Raw genomic sequence first — 26196 nt, 5'->3', positions numbered from 1 at the left:
GCTATAGTGTTAAAAATCATAGAATGGTTTAGGTTTAAAGGGACCTTCAAGAACATCTAGTTCTAAGTTTGCCCTGCTGTGGTTAGAGTTACTTTCCATTAGACCAGGTTGCTCACATCCCTGTCCAGCCAGGCCTTGAACTGTTCCAGTGTTAGGGCATCACAGCTTTTTTGGGCAACCTGTTCCAATGCCTCAGCATCCTCATGGGAAAGAATTTCTTCCCAATATCTGATCTAAATCTGCCTTCTTCTTTCACTTTTAAACCATTCCCCCTTGTCTCATCACTACATGCCCTTGTACCTTTCCAGCTCTCTTGAAAGCCCTCTGTAGGTACTGGAAGGTTGCTCTAAGGTCTCCCCCCTTCTCCAGGATGAGCAACCCCAACTCTCTCAACTTGTCTTTTAGGATATGTTAATTTTGGATGAATGAATACTATGTTATCCCTGTCAAGTTTCTTAAATGCTATTTATTTGTGTGGGGGGGGATTTCTTGGAAATTGCTGATTCCTTGAAACATGATTTGTTGTGTGAAATCCATACATGGTTCCTATGGCTTTTCCATGAAAGTTGCAATGTTCTACATGGAAGGGAGTGTATCACTGTAGGATGTGCACGTACAATGTTAGATGGAATGGATATTATTACCAGCTAAGATCCTATGCTATTCTTTAATCAGTCTGCCTAGATGAGCCTAATCTTGAACATCAAGTGATTTTTTTGTTACTACTTCCCCCCCTCCATTTTTGGTAGTCAAGCATTATGGACTATGATCTAAAATTGACAATGGAGAAGTTTAGTGGAGCAATCTTTAAAGAGAAAATGTGTTGGAAAAAGACTAATTTATGACAACTGTTTTAACTGTCTGTTATACTCCTCAACAAATCCTCTTCTTTTTCCTTTTTAGTTCACATGAGAGATCCTAATAATCAGCTTCACATCATTAAAAATTTGAAGATCGCTGTCAACAACATCATTACTCACCCACCTCAGCCTGGTGCTATTCGGAAACTTCTGCATGATGTTGTGTCAGTCAATCAGCCTGCTGAAGGACTGGTAGCTAATGTGATCACAGCTGGAGATTATGATCTCAACATCAGTGGTATGTAATGCTACTGTATTTTTCATAATGTAAACTGGAATTGGCTGAGAGATTTCTAGCCTTCATTTCAGCTTCATGGCATGTATTAAATTATTCAGAGTTTCATTTTTGAGACATTGCTTTTACTGAAACCTTGGGTTTATCGAGTAGTTTTGCTTTATATAATGCTGAAAGAGTGGTTGAACTGAATTAATAATTTTAATTTTCCTGGTGTTGTAGTTCTTCTCAACTTCTGTGAAATCATTATTTTAATGTAGCCATTAGCGATGCTTTCATTGTGTAATTTTCTTGTTACAAAACTGATACAGTGACTTGTTGCACTTGGCTGAATAAATGTCAGAACTTGGTGTTGGTACTAATGTACGGCTTTATCTTGAAGTTAGTTATCTTAGTTATCCTAGCTTCTTTTATTTTTTATGATAAAGTCATAAAAAGTTAAAGGAAAAAGGACTGTGAGGAAAGGTATGTGACTCCTTTGATTCCTTGTCTTTTTTTTTTATCCTTCTGTGGAACTTGTGCTTCATATTTCACTTATTTCACTGTCAAAATAACTAGAGTATTCTAAAAATGTTTTTTCTTCGATCTCCAAGTGATGAGGTATTGTGAATAATGCTAAATGAGAGCTGATCTTAGGAGCTGAGAAGATTGAACTCCTCCCAGTTAAGACCCTAATCCATTAAAGCCTCTGAGCATGTACTTAGTTCAAAGCATGTATGCACTGCCCTATTTAAACATGTGTAATTTATTGTATTTAAAGTTCAGTCTGCAGTGAAGAGTTTAACTCTGCTATTTCAATAGACTGGTAAAACTTTGTGAGGATTAGTGACTGATGTTGCTGTAGTAATTTTTTTTTAATGTTGATAATGGAAAAATGGCATAATCTCATGTCTTGGATACCTGATTTACAAATACGTCTTCAACTTGATGTCCCGTGTTGGTTATAAAGCAAAAGACCTGAGCCTGGAAACTTCTTGTTGTTGAGATGTGTTGAAAATCCCACATTTTTGTAAATTTCTGTGCCCTTCTTTATAGATTGCATTGGTGAATTGCCATTTTGCTATGAATTTTTTTTTTGGATGGAAAGTTTGCTTCAATTTTAGAGATGGAAAGACCCTAAGAAAGCAGAATGATTTCAATGAGGAGACTTTTCCATGAGATTTTTAATGACCTTAGTTTAGAAGTGAGGTGTTGAAAGAAGGGAAGAAAAATAGTGGCTATATTAAGCAATGCTTTGTAGTTACAGAAGCAAATATCTCTCCTTTTGTTTTCCATATTTGCTGCTGGAGGCTCAGATGTACAAATTACCATGTTTGACTATCTTTTATCTCTCAGTGATTAGGTTCTTATTTCCATTCACACTGGCTGTATGCTTATTTGACAGAAAAGGTGTATAAGCTGTTTAAGATCACACAGAAGGACAAATTCATGTAGCAGCTTTGTCATTCAGTGGAACCCTGTTTCACAAAACACTGACAGTGCTGTTGATGGAGGAGTTTGTATCCCATTACAGTGTAAAAGAACATGAAGAAGTACCAAGTAGGGTTTCTTTATGCTTAGATGAATATGAGTGTTTGCGAAGACATTTAGGGTATTTTTTTCAACTTTCTTAGAGCATTTTATTCAAATCAAGGGATGCATTCATTCCTGACAGCAGAACATAATAATTTGGCATTGCAAATGGGAAACATCAGTTCTTAATTTGTTCTTTTTTGGGAGTGAATTAGTTTTCTAGGATAATGATATTAAAAGATATTTCCTTAATATAATGGTGATCAAGTCAAGTGCAGTCTATTTTGAAGAAAGATAAACACTGTTTAAGAAGCTGAGTTATGTTTCTGGCACTGGGGTCAAATTCCTGCTCTTTTTTTGATAAAAGTTTTGGAACTGCTGTGTTGTATTGATTTAATTGTTTGTAATCCTTCTTCGTTACAGTTTTGTTTAATATTCTTATAGTTCCATAATGTAGTGCTGGGAGACCCATTTGGTTGCTGAAAAGTTGCTCGTGTTCAGCCATGCCTGCTTCTCCCATGTACTGGTGCATGTAGAAAGTGAAGAAAAATGATCCCATTAAAGAGCTAAATTATTTGAGAGAAGGAAAGACTTTTTTCTACTAGATCAGTTCCCTGGCTATGTTTGTTCAGGGCTGCATGAAATAAATGCTGGCAGGAGGCATTGGAGAAATATGTTTGAGATGAAAGAGAAGGTTGGAGCAACCACTTTCAGCAGCTACTGTATTCAGGTACTTTTAACTGGTACTATAGGCTTGGAAATCTCACAAGTTAGTGCCTTAGATTTAGAGCATCTTCCATCTAGTAAAATAGAAATAAAGGTGTAGATACAACTTAAATCTTTGCTACTTGATAGAATTTCCATTTTTGTTTGAGCCTAGAATTGGGGCTGAACTAGAAATTAATATTGATTTCCATTAAAGTAGTCTGTCAAATGTTGAGAAGCTTGAAATATTCATGATTAAGGTTAGCTGGAGTCAAATCTCCTCTATGCCCCTCATAGGCCTGCATGGTGTAGATTTTTTTCTACTTCACGCTACCAGAGTGTAAAAGCCAAGAGTGTGTTTGCATCTGACCCTTTTTAGTATAACAATATCATGTTTTTTCTATCAGATCGCTCAGTTAAGGCTAGTGTTCCTTGGTACAGTAATTGGAAAGAGACACTGATGGAACTGAACACATCCACGTTTTATTCAGGTATTTTTTTGTGGTTGGTGCTGATTTGCCAAATTGCCCTTTACTCCTTTTCCATGTGCTGCATCACCTTTCCTTACCATCTGCTACAACTGTTCAGCACTTTTCCGGACGTAGATGTGTGTTCCTCCATTTTTTCCCCCTAACTGAAAAATCGTTGGTGGTGGTTGTTTTAATTTTTCCTTTAATCACATTTCTGCTCTTGTTAATCAAAATCATTTGGTCTTTCCATACAATCAATAAGGGTGGCGGTGGTAAATTACCTGATGCTGTTAAGAACACTGGATTGTTTGATCCTATGGAACTGGATACTGTTACTGTGCTGTATTTCAAGTGTACTTTCTGCTTCTCCAGGGAACGTCTTTCTCAGGGGACATGAGTTCCACTTTTTAAGTTGGAACTCAACTGCTGACTGTACTTAGAGCACATATGTCTCTGCTATATTGACATTCTTTCTGGAGTATAATCCTTAAAAAAAGATGAAGCTTTCTAATAACATTTTTATGTAGTTTATGAGACTTATTACTACCCAAACCACATTGGTTATTGACGTCTCAAGGCTTTGTATTGTGGTCTATAAAAGCCAGGTTTTGATGTTTTTAATTTTTATATATTAATATAGTTTATGCCTTTGATGAATAAGCTATCCTTTCAATAGTATCTGTTCAGATCCTGCTAAATGCTTAAAGGGTACAAAACTTCATGAAGTACACTTTCCATTCTTAAGCTGTTATGTAGAAATATTACTCTTTTTTCCTAATAAATTCTGAATGTGTTAACAAGCTTGCCAAAACTTCATTTCTGTTCCAGCAAACTGGAAAAATGCAAAGTGCATAGGTCTGGGTACCTGAATGGCAGTGCTGGTCTACACTGCTGTAACGTGTTATGAGGTGTTACAGTTGTGAAGTTTTTTTCAAATACTGCTTTTGTTTTGAGTATGGTGTGTGTTTATCAAGTATCTACAATAAGTGATTACAGCCCTGTAAAATGCTCAAGTGAATCCTGTTGATGTTGCTGTGTAGAGGAAATCCCAGTTTCCTTTGAGGCTGTTCCCAAGGTTTTTAAATAGGCCTAATGAAAAAAGAGGGCAGAGGAACCAATCCACAAAACAAAGTAGTACTTCCCTGTTTGTAACTGTCAGATTTTAAAAAACACGTGATTTTTGTATTTTGCTGTGATTCAGCTGTAAAACAGAAGTGAAAAATTTTTGCCTTAGGTTGTTTAACAGTGTTTACTTTGAACCAGAGTTACTGCACGGCTTGTTATACTTGTGAAAAATGCGCATGAGTCACTTTCTTACTTACTTTTAATAATAACAAGCTGTGTTTTCCTTAATTTAAATAGTTGGCATGTTTGCATGTAGGACTCAGTAAAGCCAAGAGCTTTTTATATCCTAGATGAGTACTCAGAGAACAGTTTCTGGAAAGGCTGTAACCAAAAGCTGGAAGTTTGTCTCCTATTAGGCTTTTTTTTAATGTGACATGTGCTGACTGCTAGACTGAATTCAAGTGTGGCTGTATCTGACTTCTGTGTGTCTGAAGCCAATCTAAGATGGCTTGACAATGTAGGATTAAAGAAAATGCATTAAATGAATGCCATACAAGATAATTCCAACATAAAAGTGAACCTGTTTCCAAAATTAGCTGAAGAAATCAAAGTGGTGGTTTGGCTTGGTTTTTATGAGGGGGTGCATGAGAGCTTTACAAAGCATTAGAAATTTTTATTTACTTTTATTTTATTTTTATTTACTAAAGTCTAGCAATGTGGATTTTTAAGGGTCATATAAAAAAAATACTTTCAGATTTTTTTAACAATTTTTTTTCTCTACTAGTTACTCTTCTAGTTTGCAGGTGAGATGACACTGGATCCCAGTTACTTCAGTGTGAAATCAGGTTATTGAAAGTGGATTGATTTTGCTCTGGAATCTGTTTCCCACTCAAGGGAAAGGAGTTGGAGAATAAAGATATAAAAGAGCAGGCTTAAAAGAAGAAATAATAGTTCATTGTTTGACCTATAACTGGAGTGGAAAGAAATGGACAATATTAGGTTCACATTTTTTTGATGTCCCAGACATCCTTGGTTTCCTTTGATTTGTTACTCTTAGGAAAAAGAAATTCCTATTGTAAAAGGGCATTGAACATGGCAGGTTAAAATTATTAGGCATTAATAGCACAACTTGGATCTGAGGTTTTATCTTCTTGCATCTTTACCAGCTGAACTGTTTCTTTTAGCAAGGCATGGGAAGGGGACTGCTGTCAAGCCAAGTCAACACTTGTAGAAAATAGGCAACATAGGGTTTTGGTAATCCTTAGTTCCTCTACATACTCAAAATTGAATTTTGTTTCTTGGTCAATTCTTACATCCCTAGCCCAGAAATTCAATGACTGTTAGGAGAATTTCTTTCTTTCTTTGCCAAGTGTTTGTGTGTTTAAAGGGGTGGTAAAGAGTAGTGGTTTAACAAGGACTCAATACATGTGAGCGTGAAGTGGTGAGGAATGTGGTGCTTAAGGTGCTATTCAGTTTCACAGGATTTGATTCAAGTGTTACTGTTTCTCCTACTTGTGTTGCATCTAAAATACTTTCTCCTTGGACTGTTCCTCCTTCTTTCCCCTGCCATGCAAAACTTGTCAGAGTTTGCGGGCTTCACTCTCAGGTGTAGTCTTTCATACTTCCTTTTCATTAATGGGTAAACAAGTTTCACTCAATAGTCTAATTTGTCCTGTTTTATTGTGTATTTCAGCTACTACTCCTTGGTTTGAGTCTTACAGAGAGTGCTTTCTTCAGTCCATGCCTGCATCTGATCACGAATTTTTAAACCACTATGTTGCATGTATCCTTTGAATGTTACAGACTGCTCCAGGGAAGGCTGTTACAAAATGTAATGTAGGAGACACTGAAAATTTTGCAGTAACTCTTTCACAATTATGATTTGAAGCCTGTGTATTTTTCTTCTGTGTCTGACTACACAGACTGATTTCATAAGGGTGTCAGGGTTTTCTTTGTGACTGTTTGGCCTGTTTTTTTATAGTGTTCATATTGGGTTTTTTCCCCTTCTCCACACACTCTTTTTGTGTCAAAGTGAGCTCACAGACAATACCTGTAAATGAAACTCCATCATCCTCAAACACTTTCTGCTGTAGCTCTTTAAGTATCTCTTGTCCGTCCCTTATCTACAACAGAGGAATGTGTGTTTGGGATGCATCTGCTGCTTTTTAATAGCTTTTTGTGAGCAGATGGAGTGGTGGAGGTTGGGGAGATGTTTTGGAAATTTGGTGAACTTTGAGCTATGCTGGATACAAAGAAGTCTGGAAAGATGCCTGAATGCTTTCACTTTTTTTTTTTTTTTACCAAAGCTTAGGCCTAATTTGCTTGTCTACAGGGAAATTGAGAATAATCACTGTTTCATGATGTAGCTGGTGTTAAGCTTTACAGTAATTATGATACTGCAGGTTTTATGACACTCCGTTCCTAATTCTGTACTGAACATTATAATTTCAGCATAGTGGAAAGGTATTATAATGGCCGCACCTGTGCAGAATTAACTTTGCAAAATACTGATCCTGGCATCTGAATTTTCACAACATTTAAATTATACCTTTGCTTTCTGGCTTCTCTGAAGTAATGTCTTTTGATTTGGTGAGTAGATGTAGCAGAGTGGGATGTTCCTTATTAATGATTGTGTAGTTGCATTGAGGTAAAAGTCTGACCACTTCTGCTTTTTACTCAGGTGGTGTTGCTGTGTTTATGAATGCTGGTCATCACTGTTGTTTAGGTGATAACTTAAAGCCCCAACTCTCCTTGGAAGTTGAAAGCTAAAATACAGTGGAGATGAATTTCAGCTACATGTTTGCTATGTGAACATCTGGTCTCTATCTAAAATCTTAAATTGGCTATCATGCAGCAGCTTAAACTTAGATTCACTGTCAGAATTGGAGCAAACTCCTGTTGCATCTCATTTTACAGATGTTAGTTAACTGATGGTTTTTTATTGAGAGTAAGGCCAAATTCTAATTGCACATACTTTTGTGGCAGCATGTTTTACATGCCTAAGTATTGTACTCATCTATTCTATTTTATACACTTCCTGTTTTATTCTATGATCAGTGGTGTCCCTGTGTTCTTTGGGTATATGTCCTTAATGAATTCAGGTATGCTGGTAGTTTCTTCCAGTGAACCTGACCCTGTGGAGCAGTTCCTGAAGCTGTCCCAAGAGCAACATCGGATTCAGCACAGTAGTGAATACTCATATCCCAAGTGGTTTATACCAAACACGCTCAAATATTATGTGCTACTGCATGATGTAAGCACAGGAGAAGAGCAAAGGTGGGTCATCTGCCTTCAGTGAGCTTACAGATGAGCTCTTTGACCAAAATGTTTGTGTTGATAAATTCTGTTGATATTAGACGTGCAACAGGATCCATTAGCCAGTATGCTATTATCAAGACAGATATTTGAAAGTATTATTTTTAGATTTTCAGTTTTACTCTTGCATAATGGATTGTTTTAAAAACGGGAGAATTTTCCCTTTAAGCACTATGGATAATAGTCTAAAATAGTTTGTTGCAGTACATGCTCTAAAGTTAGTTTGATATCAAGACAGGATAAATGTTGTTTTACTGTTTCAGAGCTGACTCCATTTATGAAGAGATGAAACAGAGATATGGAACTCAGGGTTGCTATTTGCTGAAAATAAATTCTCGGGTGTCTAACAGAGGAGCAGACGAACAGATACCAGATCCTTGGAGTCAGTACCTTCAGAAAAACACTATCCAGAACCAGGTATTACAGTATTCTAAAAACAGATTTTACTGTGCTTATGAAAGTCTATTTTAGTTGCATTAAGTTTCCCCTTAGTGTTATGTATGTGTTTCTACAGAATGAGTAGGCAGTCCAGACACTTCTGACACAGCTATGGCTTTTTGTGAAGGCATAGGATGAGTCGTCAATAGGAACTGTCCTCTGTGCTACCAAAGTTGACAGTAAGGAGCACTGAAATACTGGACTGTCTGACATAGACTGACAGGAGCACAGAAATAATAGACAATAAATAAGAAATAACAAGAGCTGTAAGAGGAAGTAACCTCAGAAGTGTCCTGTTCATAGTAACTTTCTGCCTTCATTTTTATTTGTCTTCCTCAGTCTTAAATTTTTTTCCCTGGGTCTTCTGTACTTCACTAAATAGTCTGGGTGTGTTGTTTTGTGGGTGTATGTGTGGCTTTTGTGATAACTACTTGTGGGTCTAGTCTGGTCTGTCATCTGCCAAGATTGCAAGGGATAGTGTGTTTTGAGTTTGCCATAACTATATGTATTTTTGGCTTTAGAACCAAAAATACTCTTTTTTGAGTTTGCTTCTGACTGACTTGCAGTTATAACTCCTCATGATTAAAAGGTTTCTGGAATCATATTTCTTTGCCAAATGTAGCTGTCTGTTCTAGGTAGCCATTCTTGGCATCAGCTGCTACTGAAAAGTCAAAACATTCCATATTCTCTAAGCTAAGAGGACCAGTAGTTACAGTCCACCATAAACTAATCAGATATTTTTCTTTTTTTCTGTCCCATGTGAACTGTGCAATATAGATCTTTGTGTATGTGAGCTTATTCAGGAACTGCTTTAGGGAATATATTTTTGCTGCTGTAGGCATTGCTGTGCAAGAGTTGGAGTTACTTTGATTGACAGGGAAGCCAGTTGAGCAAGTTAGAAGGTACTTGCTTCATTTGGTGAATATGACTTTCATCTTTAAAATAAGACAGTTTCTTAAAGTCTCAGAAACTACTTAGAGAAGTTAATACATATGCTGCTGTAGTAATTCAGTTAACTTATTGAAACTGACAACTATTGTTTAATGACTTTTGTATGTGGTTGAGTAGTCTTAAAGTTCTGACTGTTTTTCCCCCTCTTTTCTGGCAGGATTCCTATGAAGATTATACTGTTGTTTCAAACAAGAACACTGAACACTTGATATCAGATGGCATAGACAGTGAAATTAAAGGTATTTTTGTAACTTTATGAAAACCTTGATCTTAGAGTGTTTACACAACTGTCTTTTGTCTTGGACAGTATTTAATTAGATGGCCTGTTAGGCAGCTCATAGTAATGTTTTTTTAAATGCTCTAAGTGTCCTCAAAGAAAAATGCTGTGGTACTGATCTACTGGATTGGTGGCATCTCCTTAATGAGGTGGTTAATGATGTATTGGGCTCATATTTTATAAGTCTAAGCATATTGTCTGCAAACTCTGGTAATTAGTGAAAATAGCATAGGATTAAATGGTCAATTTTCATAATAATGAAAGTTTTGGTTTGTTTGCTTTGCTGTAACTTAGAAGCTGAAGTTTTGGAGTTTGTCCTTGGTTTTGGTATTAAATCTGTAAATGTTAGGGAAGTGCTTAGTTTCTAAGTTGTTTGGAAGCACTTGCTTTGGAACTGCTTATGGATGGGAGAGGATAGTAAATGAAATTGAGTGCAAATTATTGCACCCTCAAACACAAGATAGAATTCAGATGAGAGGCATCACCAAATAGGGAAAAAGTGAGGTACCCTGCATTGCCTGGCCTGCCTCAGCCCAGATCCTTCATATCTCACCTGAAAGGCTTGTGGAGACCTAGCATGTGTAGGAGACCCTACCGTTGCTGTCTTTGTAGGGCCTTGCAGCCCAGATGTAGTCTGGGAGCTGCCAATTGAACTTTACAAACTCAGGATTAGATTTCATGAGTAATATCCATTCAGGATTTGCTTTCACAGCTCAGCTTTGCTTGGTGCCACATAGAGTAAGCTGATTTTCTTATTTATAAGAGAACTGCTTATGTCTTAGTGTGAAGCAGTATCTCAGTCTATTTCAGAAAGCTAAATGCAATAGTGGTCAGCAGTCCTTCTCATTGAACAAAGAGGACTTTGGAGGAAATTGTTTTACGTCATGATTGCTTGGAACAACATGGAAAATTAGGTTTGTTTTGTTGGTTTTGTTTTTTTTTCCTTTACTTTAAAACATAAGCAGAAAAGAAGAGAATGGACCCAGTGGAGCTATTGTAGTAATTGCTGCAATCCCAGCTTTGATGAATGCTTTATTTTGATTTTAATGTTTCCATAGTTTTCCTTCAAAGTTCTTAATATGAGTCAACATACTGGAAGATTTTTTTTGCGCTGTAGTTGAGAACCAAAACAGTACATATTTAGTCATGTTGTAATTCTTGAGATTCCCTGAACTTTCTGAGAATTGCAGGAATGATGCAATACTCAGTGCTCAGCTGCTGCCTGCTCAGCATTGATCTGTAGTGCAGAACAGTTGGTGAATTGCTTTGCTTTCCAGAGTTCTGAGTAAGGGAAGCTTTGAAGTAGGTTAGTAAAAATGATCTTTAAAACCCAAAATATTTAAGTAGTTTTATACTTACTGGAGCTTTTATTTCAATCTTTCAACAGATGGCTTGTCAAATAACTTTAAGACTCACCCCCTACAACTGGATCATCCCAGTGGCAGTTTGGATAGCACTGATTACATGAAGGCTTCTACATCACTTCAAGACTCAAAGAAGTCAAATTCTGGGACATCTCATGGTGCTTGTTTAACTCTCACAGATCACGATCGAATTAGGCAGTTCATACAGGAATTCACATTTCGGGGACTTTTGCCACACATAGAGAAAACAATTCGACAGCTCAATGATCAGGTCAGTTCACCCTTAAAAACACTTTGTGCTATAATAAGGAAAAATGGTTGGGGTATAAATCTAGTTATCCAGAAATCTGTTTTGACAGTATTACTTCTTTCTTCATCTAAGGATTCAACGGTCTTGCTGAAAACTGTTAGTAGATTTAAGAGAAATAACTGAAGTTTTCTCATGATGCCTTAATTTGTCTTTTAAAAAAACAAGAACAGGTTTGTATCAACAGCTCCAGTGCAAGGTGCTTTCTTGGTGAAAGCCTATGTGAACTGTTTCCAGGGAAATCTGTTGAATCTTAATACTCTATGCTTTTGGATGATTCTGGCATGGGGAACAAAATTGACTTAGTGTTTCAATGTCAGAATACACAACTAAATTTAAGAAATTTGTTTAATCAATGATCATCTGCAAAAAAAGCTGTATCCTTCAGTTGCTACTTGACAGGGAAGAAATGTAGGGACACCCTGAATTGTGTAATTCTGTTGATTTCAGCAGTTTTTGAAATTGAATATGCTTATCTCAAACTGGGATTTTTTGGAAGTGGGATTAATGTCATGCCCATGTTTGGTCAAGGTCATGCATTAAAGTATTTGCATCACAGTGAAGTACTTTATTTTACAAGTAGTCTAGATTTTAGGTTGGACTACTACCCAAAATTACATATTATAATTATTTAGAATTTAGTTTTCAAACAGATATATCAAATGTTCAAGGTCTTCAGATGAATGTTTCCCCAGTTTACAAAAAGAATAGTGAACCTTAACTGTCTGAGATAAAATAAACATATGAATTCTGAATATACGAATATAAAGATATGAACTTCTGTCTCAGTGTCAGATTAATTCTAAGAAAGCGTGTTCTTAGTCATTTTACTCCTTTTATTTATTTCTGTTTTATGGAAGAAAAATCAGTTCACAAAGCCATAATGAAGCTTGGCATTTTTTATTGGTTTAAATTACATCTCTTGCAATGTAGTGGTCTAATTCAGTGTCTTTCTGCAGTTAATATCCAGGAAAGGCTTGAGCCGATCACTGTTTTCTGCTACTAAAAAATGGTTTAGTGGCAGCAAGGTTCCAGAGAAAAGTATAAATGAGCTCAAGAATACTTCTGGTTTGCTGTAAGTAATCTCAGTCCTTATTTTTAGTTCTAAACTGCAAATGTAGCCTTTTTAGGGAAGGGAGGGAAAGCATGTGTTTGTTTGATGGTGTTCTGCAAAGTGAAGTAAATCAGCAATGTTGTGAATTATTTCAATTAGAAAAATCATGAAAAATACTGTGTCTGAATATGTACAATAAATGAGTAGCAGAAATTAATGAAGAAGAGGATAAAATAGACTGTTTGCAGAGTCATCTGCCTGCTCTATTTACAATGAAACTTTCTAAGTTAATATGAACATATGATTTTTAAGAGTAATAGTCATAAAAAGAAGCTGTGGTTTGTCATGAGGGATTTTTTAAGAATTTGTACAAGCTTTTCCACCTGTCATTACAGCCAAACCCCATGTATAGGTGTTTTTGCTTATGCAAAACTATGCAGTTTATTCCAGCAAAGTATTGAGTATATCGCATTTACATTGTGTTCGAGAGCTAAACTAAAGGGAATTTCATACTGTGCACCTGTGTCTTAGTATACACTAAAACCAGGTTTTAAGTGTTACCTGAGTACTAATTCTGTATGATTTGGTAAATCCCTCTGTGAATTACGATGCATAATCTTGAAAAACACTCTCCAACTGTCTTTACCACAGAAATCTAAATAATTTTTTTCGTTGTCTAGTCAAGGTTAATGTCCTTGACATGCACTTACAGCTGTGTTGCGTGTCTTTGGATTTGTAATCAAAATGTTGCTACTTCCAGCTTTCTGTTTTGAACTTGAAAGCGTAGTTCACTTCCTACAGCATTTGACATGCAAGTGTTTGTGAAAATGTATTTGATTATCACTGAAGTGAATAATACATATTGGATTAACCAACAATTAGATTGATGCTTGCAGAGGACAGGAACTTGCAGTGTTTTGGCATAAAGCATAGTTGTTATTGGACTTATTTATTTCAAGAGAAATGTGGAGAAATAACAACTTGAAGCCAAGTGAGCAGTCAAAGTCTTATTTTTTTTTCCTTCTCATACAGGAAGGAAGAGCTAAGCTTCTGCTTAGCTCTAATGGTTAATCTGACTGAGCAGTTTCAGTGGTAGTTATAAACTTCATTCAGTATTTCTTGGCTAAGAGGAGCGTGTGCTTTCAGTGTTACTGGAACAGTGAATCTTGCTAGTCAGAAAGTAGGATGTGAAACCAAGTTACATGTGGCAACAAGGAAAGAGATTCACTTTTCTTGGCTGTTTTAGGGCAAGGCTGAGAGAGGACAACTTTGAATTTAAATATTTGTATTTATAGGTATCCACCAGAAGCGCCAGAACTTCAAATCCGGAAGATGGCAGACTTGTGCTTTTTGGTGCAACACTATGAACTTGCATATAGCTGTTACCATACAGCAAAGAAAGACTTCTTAAATGATCAGGCAATGCTTTATGCAGCTGGAGCACTGGTTGGTACTTCACATAACATGAACATTCTGTGAACTTTTTCTAATCTCTAATATTTGTCTGAAGGTAACAAAATGCAATCTCTCTCCTCCAAATTTGTACGAGTCTCCCCAAATCTACTGCCTATCCTTAGGAAACCCTTAAGGTGTTGTAAAATCTGTTTTCTACTCTTATATGAAGGGAATAAAGGTATGAATAAAAACTGGAGAGTTAATTCTTAAAATGTGGAAAGGAGAAAGCCTAGAATGTGACCTCCAGAAAAATTATCTTTAAACTGATAAGTCAAAGCCAGGTGTAAAATAGCTTTATAGTATCTCTTCTAGACTTAGGCAAAATACTTATTTGCCAGAAATTCAAGACTCTGTCACTATAAATATGGTATTGTACTTGTTTTTGGGTGACTTAAAACTTGAAGGCTATACTTTGAGTATGTCACTACTGAATTTCACTCTAAACACATACTCTTTCATAATTTCCTCCTAAGAATGAAGGTGTTTATGACTAAAGTAATTTTCAACAAGATAAATGGGAGTACTGGGGGAAAATGAGTAATTTTATAAATTTTTAGAAGATACATATTGTAAACTTTAGTCTGGTTAACTTGCTAAAATTCAAAACACTGCTTCATAGACGCATGGAAGCATTATTGTACATCTTTGCATCTTGATTAAAACTTTTACTTAAATATCTGTCTTTACAGTTCAGAAAGTTGCTCTGCACTTGGATAATCTGAATAAACAGAATAATATTAAGAAATCTTAATTTCCAAATGAATGGAAGCAGTCTTAATTACGAATTTGTTGCAATTTACTAGTCTTAATGTTTACTTTCTGCAGAAAATCTTTGCTATAATATTTGCAGTCTGTGAGAAAAGAAGCAAAATTTCAGACTGCATGTTCACTAGAGTTTCCTTGGAAGCTGATAATATAATTTCATTTAAGCAAAACTCAAAAAACAGACCTCATCTTAAAATACACGGTAGTACTACTTTGCAGGAGCAGTCTTCCTGATAATAGGAAGTTCTTTTGGATTTGTAAAACAGCTCTGAATCAATGCTGCACTGCACAGTGTTGGAGGTACTGTCAACTGCGAACACTTCTGTGTGTAACTCTCTGGCTAATTAATAAGCAGAGCCATAAATAAGCTGTTGCATTAAACCTTTTATCAGTTACAGTGCATTGGATACTTCGATATGATTAGGTGAAGATCTTGAATCTAATAGCTATTGAAACATGTTCCTCAGTCTTTAGACGTTTATGATTTGTTGTAAAACCTACATTGACTCTACTGAATTTCTCTTGTAGGAAATGGCAGCAGTATCAGCTTTTCTTCAGCCCGGAGCTCCTAGGCCATATCCTGCTCATTATATGGAGACAGCAATTCAGACCTACCGAGATATCTGCAAGTATGTTGTTTACTTTTGTACTAATCTTTGTACAGTGAAAGTTGAAAGATCTGATGGCTTAATTTTCTTACCCTGCACAGTAATAGTACCAGATGATCACAGAATGATGGTAACATTTTAAGGAGTAAGATAAACTAACATATCTAGGATAGCATGAAAGGAGATCTGGACTCTTCTTACCAGAGTGCTTATCGAACTTGTGTATTGAATTCACATGATAGATTTTTAGGTAGTGGGGTGGCTGCAAGGAAGGTTTCTGTGAGAAGATAGCAGGAGCTGCCTGTGGCAGAATCAGTTTTCACTCATCTCCAAAATGAACCTGCTGCTGCCCAAGCTGGCAGTGCTACTGTTACCTCTGTGATAACACATTAAAGAAAGGGTAAAAATAGCTGTGCAGCAGCTGTGAGAAAGGCGTGACAAAGTGAGAGAAACAGCCCTGCTGATACCAAGCTCAGGAGAAGACAGGACTTCCCTGCAGCCTGTGATGAAGACCATGCTGAATCAGATTTTCCCTTGCAGCCCATGGAGGTGCATGGGCAAGGAGGGATCTACCCTGTAGCCTGTCCCAATGCCAGAGCAGGTGGATGTACCTTGAAGGTGGCTGTAGTCTGTAGAGAGCCTATGCCACAGCAGGTGGCTGTCAGGAGCTGTGACCTGTGGGGGAATCACACTGAAACAGTTCCTGAAGGACCCTGCACTGCAAAAATGATACATGCTGGAGCAACTCTTGAAGAACTGCATCTGTGGGAGGGACCCCACACTGGAACAGGGAAGGAGGATTTGGAGGAAGAAACAGCGGAGGAGAAATGTTATAAGTTAATGTTAAAAGACCACAGCTCCTTTTCCCTGTTCCCCTGGCTTGCTTGTGGGGAGGAGGAGGTAGAAGAATTCAGAGTGAACTTGAGCCTGGGAGGGAGGATTTGTCAGGAGAAGGTGTTTACTTCTGCTTTTATTTATCACTGTGCTATTCAGTTATTAATTGCCAATAAATTAATTTAATCTTCCCCAAAACAAGTCTGTTTTGCCCATGACTAAATGGTGAGTGATCTTCTTTGTCCTTTTCTCAGTACATGAGGTTTTTAGTCTGATCTTCTTCCCCCGTGTTGCTGAGCAGGGGGTGTGGCAGAGCAGCTTGGTGGGCACCTGGTACAACTTGCCAGTACTGCTTGCCAACCTGCTTCTAGCTGTTGGACTTCTTGTTTATTAGATCATTTTATTTGGTACTCTTACAAATACAATACTGTTCTAAGAAATGCTCTCCAGCTTTGACTTTCAGAAAGCTCCTGCTATAGTAGGAATTGGACGCTTAACGTGTCAATCTGTATGTGGTTGTTCTGTGGGGAGTGAACTTTCATATATTTTGCTTTAAGAAGAATAAGCAACAGAACCTCAGTCTCATGCCATGTGTAGAAAATCAGTAAGATTTGAGATAGAAAAGTTCTCTCAAGTTTATTTTGATAAGTATTTATTAATACATGCATGTTTTTACTTTAGGAACATGGTTCTGGCTGAACGCTGTGTACTGCTTAGTGCTGAAATCTTAAAAAGTCAAAGCAAATATTCAGAGGCAGCTGCTCTTCTGATTCGCTTGACCAGTGAGGTAAAACTTAGTAGCTTTTTCTGTTTCTGCCGTCTCACTATTTGTTTTCTTACCCAAACACTTCTAGGTTACCTTCTGATTCTTGTGCTACAATATTTTCTAGCCAAAGGTAGCAAATGAACAGGTGTAGAGCATGAAGTGAAGAAAACTGTGTACACTGTAAGTGAAGGAGCTAGTACAGTTACTCTTTTTCTAGTCAAATGACCTGCTTGACTTCCTTAACCATGCTAAATATGTTATCTTTGGCTTTGTAACTAATTTTCTTTGACATCTGCCTAGCTCTTGGATGGTGTAACTTACAAACTCATATGTTCAAAGTATTAGCATGGCTTGCTAGAGCCACAATGGATGCTATCCCATATAATCATAATCAGAAATTCTCTATAGTTTAAGCAACTAAGAGATTACTGTAGCTCAGCCGGTATGAATCATTCAAACCTTGCTGTGTAAGTGAAACCCTACACTTCTGTGATATTAATTGGTGGAAATTAAGCATGGATCAGCTTCTAACCCAGGAATTGTCTTGCTTAAAAAGGAGTGAAGAAAAATGTAATTCCAGTTATAGTGTAGCATCTCCTTTAAAGCTTGGAGGGAAGTTTAACTGGTAGTTCTGATTTCATGGCCAGCTGCACCAAATGTGATGCTTCTGAGACCTTCCTTGGACTGCTTAGGCATGGAATAAATCTGTTTAGTTCTGTAATTTTCTTTCTTGAATGTCTTTGTAGCTTCATTCTTTCCTTTCAACTTAAGCTTGCCACCAGTGTTTACAAGAGCAACCTAAGATATTTAAGCAAGGAATTTAAATCCTATTAGCTCTGCACGGTCACTTTACAGCTTAAAATTGCACATAGTATGCCTGTGGAGCATTTTGGTGGTTGCAAGGAAAATCTTTACAGGATACTATACTGGTGTCCCAGAGTATATTTGTAGTCAAGATGCATACCTGAGCATCATTGATAGCATGGAGTTCAGCTGTGGTAAAATCAAGTAGATTCTGTTCTGATTGGTTAAAGTAATATAGCTGTGTCTTGGCAGAAGAGAAGGATGTAATAGTAAGAAATTGTACATTAAGAAATCAATAGGTTCAAAAGGTTCACATGATAAAAATTCACCAAGTTTCATTGCTCCCTGTATTTTTCAGTCATCCTGGTAGAGGTCTTATTTTTTGGTTTTAGCCTTAATATCTGCAGGGGAAGGGGAGGGTAAAAGGTGGGAGAGTGTTTCAGAGGTAATGGTGTTTGAATCTGTAGCCTGAGTAACTGAAAAAGCAGAAAATACTTCTTTGGTTAGTCATACTGAAACAGGTTCATATATGCTTTACTAAAATAAGTAAGAACATGATGGCATTGAATAATATTGAAAAATACTTTTAGTCTTATTTTATGTACTCACATATCTATATAATCTTTGCATATAAAAGAATCTTCAGCTTCACAGAACTCTTACAACTTACTGTCCCTCTTAGCATTACAACAAGGCCACCTTGTTGTACCTTTATGGTTTTATTCAACTCAGGCTAATTCTTTTTTCCTTTTAAACAGGATTCAGATCTTCGCAGTGCACTCCTGTTGGAGCAGGCAGCCCATTGTTTTATAAACATGAAAAGTCCCATGGTTAGAAAGTTTGCATTTCATATGATATTGGCTGGCCATAGATTTGGTAAAGCAGGCCAGGTAAGTATTATCTTTCCACATGGAAAATATGCCTGGTATTAGATACTTTGTAAGTGTGTCATTAGTCTGGAAAAGGATTCTTGGCTTCTGACACTTCTGTGTTAGTCTGCAGTATTCTGTTATGTAATCTTCTGAAAATGATTTCTGGATTGATCACCCTAGCCTTTTACCTGTTTTTGAAGGAATGCTGAAGATCGCTGGCTTGAAACTTAAGTGATGTGTGTTTTCATTTCTGAGTCTCATTTTATACACAGTAATTTTGCTTTTTGGGCAAAGGAATGTTTTTACTCTTGAGATAAGAGTGAATTGCGGGAGATAATTATTTGCTAGACTCAGCTTATTAGAATCGTAGCAAAATTTAGATATTTGTTTTTCATGGTGACTTAAATACATGTTCCTTATTGGAGATGCAGGTGTGTGAACAGTTACTCACCACAAACCAAAGCATCTCTGTGGCTGTTAGACGTAAGTGGCAGTTAAAGCAATACAGATCAGATTGTTTTTACTCTCATTCACATTACTTTGCAGGCAGTTCTAATGGTGGTAGATAAACTTCTTTGGATAGAACTTTTGTGCTTTGTTTCTGCATTAGTTGTGGGATATATTCTGTAAAGATAGCTTGTGCTTGATTCCTGAGTACTTCACCCCCTCCTTGGTTTTCTTCATGTGACAGTTTTCCTGTCTGTTGTTACGACAAAACAATAATGGCAGGAAGCTATTGAGCAGTTTTTCATATTTTTATTCTTTTATGTCCTGTTCCTTTGTCTGGGAAAGTGAATGCATTTTGTAAAGTTTTGACTTTGTGTAACAGCTCTCTTTGTTGTTTGTGTCTAATATTTGTAGGGATTCTGGTTTCCAAGAAGTACTTTTTCAGTGTTACAGGAAATGTAGCTATTTTATTTTTCCTTAGAGGTACGAAACTGTAAAATGCTACTGAAGAGAAATCAGCCAGGCTGTTTAGCTGCAGACCATAATACCATATTTTAAAGTGTCACTAGTACATGCTGATGTTAAGGATTTACTGCTTGTACTCTGCTGTCATCACCATACCAATGTGAGCGTGTATTAGATTTTTTCCCCATTAGTGTTGTAAGGGAATGCTGTTGCCATTTTTTAGAAGCTGAGACTTAGCTGTACAGTGAATGTCTATACAGCTGTTCAATACGTAGACTTGGGATTGAATGCCTGGGTCCTGAGGTACATGCAGGAAAGGAACTATGTAGCTGACTGGGATCAGTTCATCTATCTCCCAGTGGCTGATATGACAATTGGTAATTTTTCTTGTATGTAGGGCTGTGTTTTGTTGGTTTTCTTGGCATGGATTTTTGTCCCAGATACGTATACTGAACAACAGTTGGCTGAACGTATCACACTGAAAGTTCAGTTCAGGTGGAATGAAATGTATTAAATCTAGCTTATGTCGTGAGGCTTGGCAATAGACCTCTGTAGACTTTAGCAGTCAGTCCTAAAGGAACTTCAAACACTGTTTTAAAAGTAATCTGTTCTTATTTGCTTTTCTAACTTACTGCCTGTTACTAAAGTCTTTGGAAATGTGAACTTAATCTGGAGGCCAGGCTCTGTACTGTAGGAACAAGCACTTCGGTGCTTAGATTAGTATTGACCAGATTCTATGAGGCACAGTTCTGGAACATTACATTTAACATAGTGGCAGGGATGTGGTAAAAACTACTTCTCTGACTTACTGTTCAGTCTTCATAATGTTATAATTACAGTCAGTGGGTAACAGTATAATTTGACAAATTACCTTTTTTCTTGCAGAAGAAACATGCCTTACGTTGCTACTGTCAAGCCATGCAGGTTTACAAAGGGAAGGGCTGGTCTCTTGCAGAAGACCACATTAACTTCACCATTGGTCGTCAGTCCTTTACGCTTCGTCAGCTGGACAACGCTGTGTCTGCCTTCAGACATATTTTGATCAATGACAGTAAACAACCTCCAGCTCAGCAAGGAGCTTTTTTAAGAGAATATCTTTATGTCTATAAGGAAAAAAACTTCTGTGTCTGTTTTTTTAGTAATAAGTAATTTTATTGCTACCAGTTCTCTGTTAAATCATTACATGATTTTCTGTTTTATCTGCTTTGTTCCAGAGTTTTTTTTAAATCTAGTTGATATGTTCAATTTTTTACTTCAGACTTCACAAAACTCGCACATGCTGCATTTCATGTGTGTAGTACTTTCACAGATGGGTATAAGTATGGGTTATTATCACAGTAATGTATGTGGTTTTATTACAATAAAGTCTTCTTTTTGAGGGTCATAGCTGGATTGTAGTTGTGATAAGTTTCATAATCTTTAGAGGAAATGGGTCTGTTTTGTTTTGATCAATTTATAATGATTTTGAGGGCTTTTGATCATACATGTTTAATAAAGACTAGGTAGCTAGCTCTGTCGTCATCCATATAGTGAATTTCATTCTTTAATAAGGATAGAATTTGATGGATCAAGTGACTCATTGAGTTGTGTTTAAGTTCATGGATGATTCTGGATTGCAGTATACTATATACTACATGGGGTGTTTGGTGCTGCTATTGCCACACAATATGCAGTCATGTAGATACTGCCTTTTAAAAGCTGATGAACAGAATTTCTGTGGTGTTTAAGTTATGGCAGACCTTCCTCAAAGGCTGGTATTTGAATCCACAGCTCAGCTTAGTGAGAGTCTTGTTTAATGGTGGTGGGATAGTAAATATAGTTTATCAAATTCTGAGTTAGAGAGTCAGGCTTGGCATCAAATAAAGTTTGTAACAGCAATGCAACCACGGTAGTGATTAGGTTTCAGGGTTGAAGTAATTATTCTCCTTTTCCCATAAGGATTTCACAAACTTGAAGCACCTATTATAGGAAAAAAAAGTCAAACAGTTAATTGAAGTTATTTATTCCATCTTAAAAGTACTCCCTGTTCAAACATTGAGTGTTTTTAACTGGGCTTCCTTATCATTCAGTCATCAGTAATGTACATGACACTCTGTTTTCTTGCTCCTTTGCTCCAGAATGCAGCCCAGCTGTCACCTGATGGTCCCTTACCACAGCTTCCTTTACCATATATTAACAGCTCAGCAACTCGTGTTTTCTTTGGCCATGATCGACGACCAGCAGAAGGTTAGAAAATTTTAAGTAAACAGTTTCAAGTCCCTTTTTTAAGGAACCAAAATACGTCCAGGAGTTGGTGCCATTTAAAAGAAGTCTGTCATTATGTAAAACTAAAGTAACTGGGTAACCTAAAAATATTTGAAAATAAAAGCTTGAGCTTAATATCTACTGGCTGGATGTTTGCAGACTTTCTTTGTAAATATGAAATCTGTGTATGTGGTTGTGCGGGCTGTCGCTGTTTTTCACACCTAGGAAGCTTCAATGCAAGTCTGTAATGAACTTCATGAAAGGGCTAATTATTGCTGTAGCAAATACTGGACGCTAGCGGCGATGCTACGAATTAGATTTACAGTTAAATTCCTCTAGGATGAAATATTTGAAACACTCTGATTCCTGAGTGTAAAGAAAGCTGAGTGGAAATTCCTATATAATCCAAGGCTGTACTGTGGAGTTGTAGTCCGTTATAAAGTAAAAATGATCTGTAGCCTGGGTATACTGTGTAGCATGCTAAAATCTTGGAATGCTGTGGTATCCCAATTGAACTATATTCAAATTATCTCAGTGTTGTCTTCCATATGTGCATTTCAAAATGTCCTGCAATTCACTTTTTAAAATCAATGGTAGCATAAGAATTATAGTGACCTAGAACTTAAAATAGTTACCGAACTGCCAGTGCAGCCCTCTGATGCAGCTATTGCACATCGCTGTTCTCGCCTTTAAGACTGCCTTTCTCTCTGCAGGTGAAAAGCAGGCAGCTACGCACGTAAGCCTGGATCAGGAGTATGACTCAGAATCATCCCAACAGTGGAAGGAGCTCGAGGAGCAGGTTGTATCTGTGATAAATAAAGGAACAATACCTCCAAACTTTCAACCAACGCAGTTCTGTTTAAATCGCTACTCAGATAACTCCAAATTTCCGCTTGCAGTGATAGAAGGTAAAGTTGAGATTTTTACACTTCAGAAATAAAATTGGTTAGATAAATTTGTATTGATATTTCCTGTCTTATTAGAGATTTGAGCCAACATTCTTGTGCGAATTGGTTGTATGTGAATACAAACAATTGAGATAGCCTTCAGATTGTGATAGGGAAAGCCTGTTATTGTTTTCTTGCATTTTTTTGGTAGAACCAATAACTGTAGAAGTGTCCTTCCGAAACCCTCTGAAAGTTCCTCTTCTTTTGACTGACCTTTCATTGCTGTGGAAGTTTCAACCTAAAGACTTCAGTGCAAAGCATGATGGAGAAACAAAAGAGCAGGTAAACAAAGCTTCATCCTTTTCCAATTCAAACAGCTGCAGGTATGGAGTATAGATTGAGTATTCAAAATTCTGTAGTATGAAACCATCTAAACATAAACATTAAACATGAAGGTTTTAGTGTAAACTAAAAAAAAAGGGTAAGAAAAACAGTAGCTACTTAAGTAATTTTTATATTATCTAGATTTTCCTAGATCTGTAGGGCACAAAGCAGCCGAGTTAGCTTTACAATACACATTAGAATTTTTTGCTGAATGCAAAACAAAATACTTCCAAGATTTCATTATATATGTACCACGTCTATTTTGAGTCACACTAGCCTTGACTTGCGAATATGAGTGTCAGTAGGTAGATTATCAAATACCCTTTTCTTATTTGAGCTGTTGTACATAGTGAAATGTGTTTTGAAAAACTGCGCTCATATAACATAGAAACATCTTACTATCTTGATTAGAAGAGAAATGAAAACTTACTGTATTAAAAATTAATATTTTGAATACTTTAGATGAGCTGTTGTGCTACTGTTTGACTTAATACTTCAACTAATGCTGCCAAAAGCTCTGATGGACTCTTGTCATATCCAGGTTTTAATATATTCTAATACTGAATAGTATAGTAAATTCCTAAATAATTTGTTTTCTTGGCCAAAACTTTGGGAACACAGTGATCTCTAAAGGTTCTGTAAGTATTTACCAGAATTGTAAACCTGGTTCTGCATAGTTTAAGTCTCAAGGCTTACCATACACTTTCCCTTCTGTTCTGATCTGAACTGCTACTTTAATGGTGTGATAAATACTTCTGTAAATATCCATGAAACAGACTGGGAATGGTTCCAATTTGTAGTGCTAAATCTTAAATTTCTCTTAAACAAAAGTTTACTGAACTCTCAAGCTGCTTTTTTAATTTGTAAATGCTGAGAACCTGAGCATGCAGGACTTGATTTTCCAAACTGTTTGGAAATTTGCATGATTTTTTCCCTTGAGCACTTTAGGAAGGGTGTTGGAAATATTTCTTATGGCATTTTCTCTGACTAGGAGTAATAGTATCTAAAGAGCTGTTTCTTCTTTTCAGGGTACATGTGATGAAGATATGGTAGGAACTGAAGCAATAGCAGAATTTTTAATTAATAGTGAGGAGACAAAAGTGGTAAGTACTATACTTTGTTTTAAAGTCAGCACTGAACTTTGTTATGATCTGAACTTAACACTAAACTGACAGAACAAGTGACTGAATCGGAAATTCCAGTACCTCATATATCTTATCACTTTGTATAAATGTGACAGGACCAGAGACAGTGGGCACAAGAGGCACCTCCTGAACATCAGGAAATGTTTATAACTTCATTTATAACACTAACTTATTTTGTAAATGTGATGGTGCTTGGGCACTTGGCACAGGCTGCCCAGAGTGGTTGTGGAGTACCCATCTTTGGAGATGTTCAGAGCCCTTTGGATGTGGTCCTTGGCAGCTGGCTCTAGATGGCCCTGCTTGAGCAGGCAAGTTGGGCATGACGACCTCCAGAAGTCCATTCCAGCTTCAATCATTCTGTGATTCTGCCCCTGTTAATCACAGTGAAGGTTAATTTTAAGGAATTTTTTCTAATGTAGTGAACATTTCTCAGCTGTGAACTGGTTTGATAAATTCTGTGTATATGAAATTTTCAATCTAGTAAATGATCTATATTTGCTGTTGCAGTTACAGCTGACACAGCTATAAAGTAAATGTAGCCATGAGTGTGTTTAGCAATTGGACATTTAACTGTAAAAATACTTCTTTCTAGTAGCAACAACAACAAAAATTTAACGTATCTCCACAGGCAAGACTAAAGCTCTTTCCCCATCAAACAGGGGAGCTACATATTCTGGGAGTCGTTTATAATCTTGGCAGTGTTCAAGGTGCTGTGTCATTAGATGGGATAGATCCTTCTATTGGATTACAGACAGGTAAGTGTATTATTATCTTAAATTGTGTGTTTCTGGAAGGAGGAGACATGGCTTCTGCAGAGTAGAACTAAATTCTAGTGTCCAGTGTTTGACTACCATTGTTAACTTTCAACTTTTGTCTAAATGTTGCATTGAAGTCCTTTTTATAGATTGCTAAATTTAAATTTGGCTGATAGCTTTTTTTTTAGCATCTTGAATTCTCTTTCCTTTACATTACTATATAAATTGACAATTAATTGCATGCTATTTGATCTGTTTTGTTGAATTATTCCTCTGAAATTGTCTCTCACGTGGTGAATTTAGTTGTTAGATGAAATGGAGATTAAAATGTGTCTGAAAGAAATAGAAGCTTGTTTAGAGGCTGGAAACCTTTTGAATAAAAACCTTTTGGAGAGTGGTAGCTGTCTTTAAAGGAAATAATCCTCTAAGTGACTTTTCCAGCCTGGCAGGAATTGGGAAAGGAAATAAATGCTATCAGCTTCATGCACTCTGTCTGCCGCTTCCCTTCCAGTTGTAGTCAAACTATGGAAGGGCAGAGTAAGCCCACAGCAATGGATAACTGGCTGTTGGAACTTGAGCTAGCTATGTGTTATGTGAGTGTAAGCTTTGAATCGTTCTTTGTTGGTGATGCTGCTTAATCAATGAACACCGCATGGGCCCAATGACAAAAATTAACTTTTGAGATTGGATTGGGAGCTTTGGATCATTTCTTAGAGACTAAAGTCAGGAATTAATTAAAAAAACCCCAACTAAACAAAAGTTCTAAAAATTTTTTCAGGAAAGTTTGTTTCCAATGGGTTGTCTGTACGAGGAAGACAAGATTTAGAAATCCAAGGACCTCGACTTAATAACACGAAAGAGGAAAAAACATCAATTAAATATGGACCTGATAGACGTTTAGATCCCATTATTACAGAAGAAATGCCTTTGTTAGAGGTATGTAGCTACCTCCTGTTGATAGTTTTGAGAAAATAGCAAAATGCAGTTTATAAATGTAAGTCTAACAATGGCGGCTTGGATTTTGTTAATGCCTAAATCTTCCCAGATAATTTCTGATCTGTCAGTGGCAAACTTGTGTGGGTTTTTTAAATTGAAACTTGAAGCCTCAAAATTGTATTCTGAAATTGCTATATTCCCTTTAGAATTATAGTTGGCAACAGCTTTGGTACCCAGATTTTAAGATAAATGAGGAACAGGCAAAGAAGCTTTTTT

General features: G+C 36.7%; 1 protein-coding gene across 4 annotated transcripts in view; it reads left to right on the top strand.

Annotated features, from left to right (window-relative positions):
• The first annotated feature begins 663 nt into the window (after positions 1-663).
• The window catches only part of TRAPPC8 (trafficking protein particle complex 8), a 46050-nt gene continuing 20517 nt past the window's right edge, over positions 664-26196 (top strand). For 2 of the 4 annotated variants that reach the window (XM_031066539.1, XM_031066538.1), the window contains exons 1-19: positions 664-1098; positions 3720-3803; positions 6541-6630; positions 7949-8123; positions 8426-8579; positions 9709-9790; positions 11216-11463; positions 12459-12574; positions 13849-13999; positions 15302-15402; positions 16897-17002; positions 18544-18675; positions 20455-20679; positions 21687-21795; positions 22527-22721; positions 22912-23042; positions 24113-24187; positions 24858-24984; positions 25763-25920. In XM_031066539.1, coding sequence (XP_030922399.1) covers positions 909-1098; positions 3720-3803; positions 6541-6630; positions 7949-8123; positions 8426-8579; positions 9709-9790; positions 11216-11463; positions 12459-12574; positions 13849-13999; positions 15302-15402; positions 16897-17002; positions 18544-18675; positions 20455-20679; positions 21687-21795; positions 22527-22721; positions 22912-23042; positions 24113-24187; positions 24858-24984; positions 25763-25920 — 2649 coding nt within the window. In that variant the 5' untranslated portion in view covers positions 664-908. The remainder of the gene's footprint in view (positions 1099-3719; positions 3804-6540; positions 6631-7948; positions 8124-8425; positions 8580-9708; positions 9791-11215; positions 11464-12458; positions 12575-13848; positions 14000-15301; positions 15403-16896; positions 17003-18543; positions 18676-20454; positions 20680-21686; positions 21796-22526; positions 22722-22911; positions 23043-24112; positions 24188-24857; positions 24985-25762; positions 25921-26196) is intronic. The other 2 variants (XM_031066540.1, XM_031066541.1) reach the window with 2 other exon arrangements.

This window comes from Geospiza fortis, unplaced genomic scaffold (assembly GCF_000277835.1).
Source record: "Geospiza fortis unplaced genomic scaffold, GeoFor_1.0 scaffold53, whole genome shotgun sequence".
Taxonomy (NCBI): domain Eukaryota; kingdom Metazoa; phylum Chordata; class Aves; order Passeriformes; family Thraupidae; genus Geospiza; species Geospiza fortis.
Note: the sequence above shows the minus strand (reverse complement) of the source record. Positions and strands in the feature narration are given on the sequence as shown.